This window comes from Malus sylvestris, chromosome 11 (genome assembly GCF_916048215.2).
Source record: "Malus sylvestris chromosome 11, drMalSylv7.2, whole genome shotgun sequence".
In the NCBI taxonomy this organism is placed as follows: Eukaryota; Viridiplantae; Streptophyta; class Magnoliopsida; order Rosales; family Rosaceae; genus Malus; species Malus sylvestris.
The window spans coordinates 37,806,667-37,812,253 of record NC_062270.1 but is presented as its reverse complement, the minus strand read 5'-3'; the positions used below and the strand labels follow the sequence as shown (position 1 = coordinate 37,812,253).

At 42.1% G+C, this 5,587-nt stretch overlaps 1 protein-coding gene across 1 annotated transcript; it reads left to right on the top strand.

Annotated features, from left to right (window-relative positions):
* The first annotated feature begins 649 nt into the window (after nt 1–649).
* Nucleotides 650–4,830, top strand: LOC126591472 (protein LONGIFOLIA 1-like). Its single transcript, XM_050257168.1, has 4 exons — nt 650–974; nt 1,107–2,537; nt 2,632–2,803; nt 4,076–4,830. Exons 1-4 carry the CDS (start codon nt 822–824, stop codon nt 4,621–4,623), a joined length of 2,304 nt encoding a protein of 767 aa, XP_050113125.1. The 5' UTR covers nt 650–821; the 3' UTR covers nt 4,624–4,830.
* The last annotated feature ends 757 nt before the right edge of the window (nt 4,831–5,587 follow it).

Here is a 5,587-nt window from a genome sequence, read left to right as displayed (position 1 = left end):
TTGTAAGAAGTACATAAATGTTTTTTTCTTCAGAATTTACTTACATTTTTATTAATGATTAGTTTCAGTAGCACTTTCATCAAAAATGCTTTCAGTCAATTTAAAAGCACTTCCAAACAAACTATTATGGTAATTATTTGAATTTATTTCTTCATGCTAATCCACATCATTTTTCTTCACTATGCATTCATCTTATTTATGAACATTGCATTGAATAAATTAAATAAAAACAAAGAATTATAACATAAATCAAGTGGAAATAACAAACTCAATTTTCAGGTCGTTTATCAGATAATCTGTTAAGAATTTGTTAAAATAATAGATTTGAAACGACACTATATGTATAATGAATACGACATAACACGACACGATTTGCTAAGACAATGATTTGAGCTCTAATTAGTGCAATCCCAGACAAGTCCTTAGAAACACATCAAAAATCTTATTAAAAATTCAAATGCATATAAGGTACTAAAAAATGCCTTTGAAAGAAGCACTGGATTTTATAAGCGCTTTTAAATTTTTTAGCCAAATTGTAGAAACACTTCTAGTTGTTAGAAAACCGTTTTTAACCCTACTATAGATAAAATACCAAACGTGCCCTTAATATATCAATCTTGGCCTTCCATTAACTCCGCCAACCCCTTTAAAAGAACCAGAAAAGCGGGAGACACAGATAAAGGGCGTAGCCAGTGAGAGAGAGAGAGAGGGTTATGGAGAAATCTAAGCTAAAGTGAGTGAGTGAGGGAGAGCGACGAAATTAACATAAATAGTGTTTGGAGAGAGGGAAAGTGGGAGAAATATTTTCCGAGAAAAAAAAAATGACGACTGGAAGAATGGTGCAAGAACAGAACCTGGAGAAGCAGATAGAGAAACAGATGGGGTGCATGGCTGGCTTCCTCCAGATCTTCGATCGCCACCAGCTTCTCAACGGAAAACGACTCTACTCCACCAAACGCCTCCCTCCCTCGGCGGTGAGTTTTCCATTTATTATCTGTTTGGTTCCCTGGAAAATGTCCAGAGTTTCAATCTTCACTTCTCGTACTTTCTATTTAACTGCATTTAATATATCATTTATTGAAACTCATTTATTGAGACTCTTTCAGACGGTGGTTTCGTCGCCAGAGTCGGAGTCGGCCATGTCGCCGGAGATATCCAAAGAATTGGAAAAACAACCGCAGAACAAGACGGCACCGTCTCCGGACCGATCGAAGCAATCTCCATCTCCGACGAAGGATCTCCGATCTCCATCACCAGAAACTCGCGCTCCCCCGTCACCGGAACCTCATCCGAAATCTCCTCTTCCGCTTCCAGTTTTCGAATTCAAAGAAGGAACGAGGTCCTCGTGGAAGTTCTCCAGAGAAGCGCCTAGGCTCTCACTGGATAGCAGAGCCACCGTCGACGCCAAGGGAAGCCTATACCCGAGGGAGATCCGAACAAACGCCGCCATACTAACCGCCGGTCGGAGCTCAGCCGACGGAGGAAGCGATAGCGACAAGCAACACCGATCACCGAGCGTTATCGCTAGGCTAATGGGACTCGAACCGTTGCAGCAGTCGGATCCGGAACCGGTTAAGCTCCGGAGATCTTCGTCCGAATCCAGAGTGAACCGAGACCTGAACCAGTACCGGTTCGTCGACGGTAACAATTACCAGCAGAAGCAACCGCCGCCACAGAATGTGCAGAGCCATAATTTCTCCGGCAATGTAGGCAAAGACGACCGGAGCTCCAATCGGGGTTCCTATCCGAGGCAGCCGGATCCGAAGAACAATGCGAAGGCTCAGAGCAAAGGAATGGCGCAGAGAAAGTGCTTCTTCAACTCGGCGGACTTCTTCCCCGAGCCGAAGCAGAGAGCCTCCGTTTACAACGAGATTGAGAAGCGGTTGAAGATGCGAGGAATCGACGAGCCGTCGAAAGATTTGGAGACGTTGAAGGAAATCTTCGAAGCTCTGCAGCTCAAAGGCCTCCTGCGCTCCAGGAAAGCTGCCAATCAGATTAATTCCAGAAACTTCTTCTACGATCGGAGCTTCCAGTCGCCGATCGTAGTGATGAAGCCGTCCATATCGCCGAGCTCGGTTCACCGCGCGGCCAGATTCGGAAACGACTCGCCGCCGCCAAATTCGGGATTTAGGTCGAGAGCCGGAGTTCGCCGAAACGGCGAGGTATCACCTGCGGTGAGTCCTAGGCGCGACCGGCCGGAGAATGCACGGAGCCAGACTAGAGGGAGGAGTCCTGCCGCGCGAGAGGGCGGCGTGAGGAGTCCGAGTCGGAGAGGAGGACCGTTATCGATCGAAACGCAGCGGAAGGGGAATGATTCGGTGGAGCAGAGGAGAGTATCTCCGGTGCATTCTCCTAAAGTCAGTTCGAGAAGACCAGATCAAACGCCCACGAATCGATCTCCCAGGTACATTAAGAAACCAACGGTTGAGATTGCTCTAAGTGAGGAAAAGGTGTTCCATCGGGCGGAGGACGAATCGTCCACCACCATGTCAGAGAGCGGCATTAGGAACAGAACCTCGTCACAAGCCGACACAGAGGTACATTAATCATCATGAAAAGCTTAATTAACGTAATTAGTTTTTGTTAATTAAGTAAATTATGATTAACGGTTTTGGTTAATTAATCCTGCAGAGGTGGAAGGCGGAAGAGTACAAAGAAGGGAGGAGTTTGTTGGAGAGGTGTGATAAGTTGCTTCACAGCATAGCTGAGTTGCAACCGAGTCCTGTCTCGGTTCTCGACTCGTCGTTTTACAAGGACGAATCGTCGCCTTCGCCTGTCATGAAACGCAGCATTGATTTCAAAGGTAAACAATATATTGGCCACTTGATTGCCCACTTACCTGCATTTGGGACGTCACGTTATCTAAACCAATTATTTTCATGCGTTTTAAATTGCCCGCTTAGCTTCGGTGGAACAAAAAAACTTTGTTTAACAAAACAAAACTTACTTGTACGACGATGCATGATTGGCTTTGCGATGCTGCTAATTTGTCATTTAGCTGCATGAAAGTTTGATTTTGCATCGTCATGCCATGTGTTTTTAGTGTGGTATTCCAGTTGCATGAAAACTCAATCATGCACCGTCATGTCATGCATTCCAACTTGACCACGCATGTTTCAATTCAAATATCTCTAATGTGACATTTCGGCTAATGTGACATTTCGGTTGCAAGAAAGTGGTATTCAAGTTGCCTACGTGGCCTTGAGATAGTAAGTATTTGTGTGTAGAAGAGTACTCTACTTAACTAGGCTCTGCTTTTAGCCTTCTAGGTTAACCATTAGTCTACTAGTACCCTGTTCTTGTGCTGCACTCTGCACCCAGTGAGTATTTCCAGTTAAAGTCAATGCCTTCCAATAAATACCTGGCACATCGGCGTAAAAAAATCCAGGATCCAAACTCTTCCACCTCAGCCTTTTCCTATGCTTAATCACACGTGGATTGATTTGATTGGTGTTTCCATCTTAACGGGATGTCGGTAGGTGGTTGTGTTGTGTTGTACTATGTGATAGTGATGCTGGCCGAAAACGACCCCGTTTTGTTATACCCCTAACTGTAATCGACGACAATGACCCACCAAATTTAGGACTGGTTTGGTATTGCTGTGTTTTGAAAAAAAACTGCTGTGAGAATAAGCGGCTGTGAAATAAATCAGCAGAGTGTTTGATAAACTTTTTTGTAAAAGTGCTTTTGGAAAAAAAAAACAGTCTGATAGTGGGTCTTTTCATTAAAAGAGCATTGTAGCTCCGTGTGCTTTGAAAAAAAACCAGTTTTCCAAAGCTGCAAATAGCAGCTTCAGCTTTTTCTTTTAATTTCAGCTTATTCTCACAACAGCTTCCAAAATAAACCCATTTTTTTTAGTTTACCAAACATCTAAAACCCTCACAACTTTTTTTCATGGGTGTTTTTTTTTTTAAGCACCTCACTCTCAAACCATCCCTTAGTGTCATGTATGATAGTCCGTACAGAATTGAAGCGTGACATTTGCTATGGTTATTAGTAATTAGGGATTTTAATTTGGTTTGTTTGGTTTGGTTGTTGAATTTAATTTAATTTAATTTTTGGTTTGATGAAACAGTTGAAATGGAGGACATATGGGGGGAGGCAATGTCGGGCACTGAGTCCGAATCCGAAGACAGCGATTTCGTCTACGTATCGGAGATCTTGCAGGCTTCCACTTACTTACCGGAAGACTCCGACATTTTCCTATTACTAGAAAAGAAGCAACATTTCAAGGGAAAAGAGACCTCCAAAGAGTCAACACTCGAGAGAAGGATCATTTTCGACACCGTCACCGAAATTCTAGACCGAAACCGTCACTTGCCGCCGTGGAAGGCGGTCTCGTGGCAGACTTCCTTGCCCGAAACTTGGTCCGAGTTTAAGAGAATCCGGGAGAGGGACGACTCCGAGGACTTGTTCGAGGTCATATGCGGGATGTTGAAAAAGGACCTTGCCGGCGACGCGATCAACGGATGGGGAGGTTGCTCCATCGAAATGTCCGACGCCGTTTTGGACATCGAACGGCTCATTTTCAAGGACTTGATCGGGGAAACGATCCGAGATCTCGCCGCTTTTCCCACCAGTTATATCAAAGTTTCGGCGCCTTGTAGGAAGTTGGTCTTCTAAAAGCAGAGGGAAAACAAAAAAAAAAATTTGAAGTTTTCATTTGGCGCGCTTTTTAAATCATAATCCAAATTAAAATATAAAATATCATCCTTTAGTTTTTAATTTTTGTTTGTTTTTAGATTAGAAATTCAACGGTCGATCTGGTTTTGCAAAATCTGTAAATTAAATGGTTGTTTATTGTAATTTGTAATATTATATTTTGGGAAATGCTGTGGGAAGTTGGAAGTGGGGGAACGGATCTCTTTCGAATCCATATATACTGAGCTTGCTGAGGAGGTGTTCTGACCTGTTGAAATTTGATTCAATAGTTATAATTATTATAACTTTTAGAGAATTTTCTATTTGTAACTGTTAAATCAAATTTCAACTGTCCGAATCCCGCAAACTCAATTTTATTGGATCTGCAAGGGATCCGGTTCCGGAAATGAGTTGCTCTCAGGCATGTGCAAAAAGGGAAAAAGGAAAAGGGGGAGCCTGAAAAGAGGACAATGTTTTCAGCGATAAAGCAAAAGATTGATTGCACATGTTTTTGTCTCAAGTGATGAGTAAACATTCCATGGCTGCTGCTATCATTACACTCACATCTTGCAATTCTTTTGGATGTGATTATAAAATAATTGAAAGTGTTTTTAGAAAAAATATTTTTGAATCTCAAAAGCACTCTAAGTGCTTCATTTTAAGTGTTTTTTTTACCTATTTTTGCTTACGAGTGCTGCTCAAATTAGTTCATCAAACAGTCCTTATTAGAATATGGTCCTCAAATTTTAATTAATTATTTGGATCACGTGCTTTTCTTCATGACTTCATTAATTTTTGTCACTGTTTTTATTTTCAAGTTGTAATAATCTACAGCAACAAGCCGATACCCTATTCAATTCTGTGGTCCATCAATCATACAAAGTCAAATACTATTTTTTCAACTCTTTTTATTATTCTTTTTTCACTTGCCAAAATTTTGGACCGG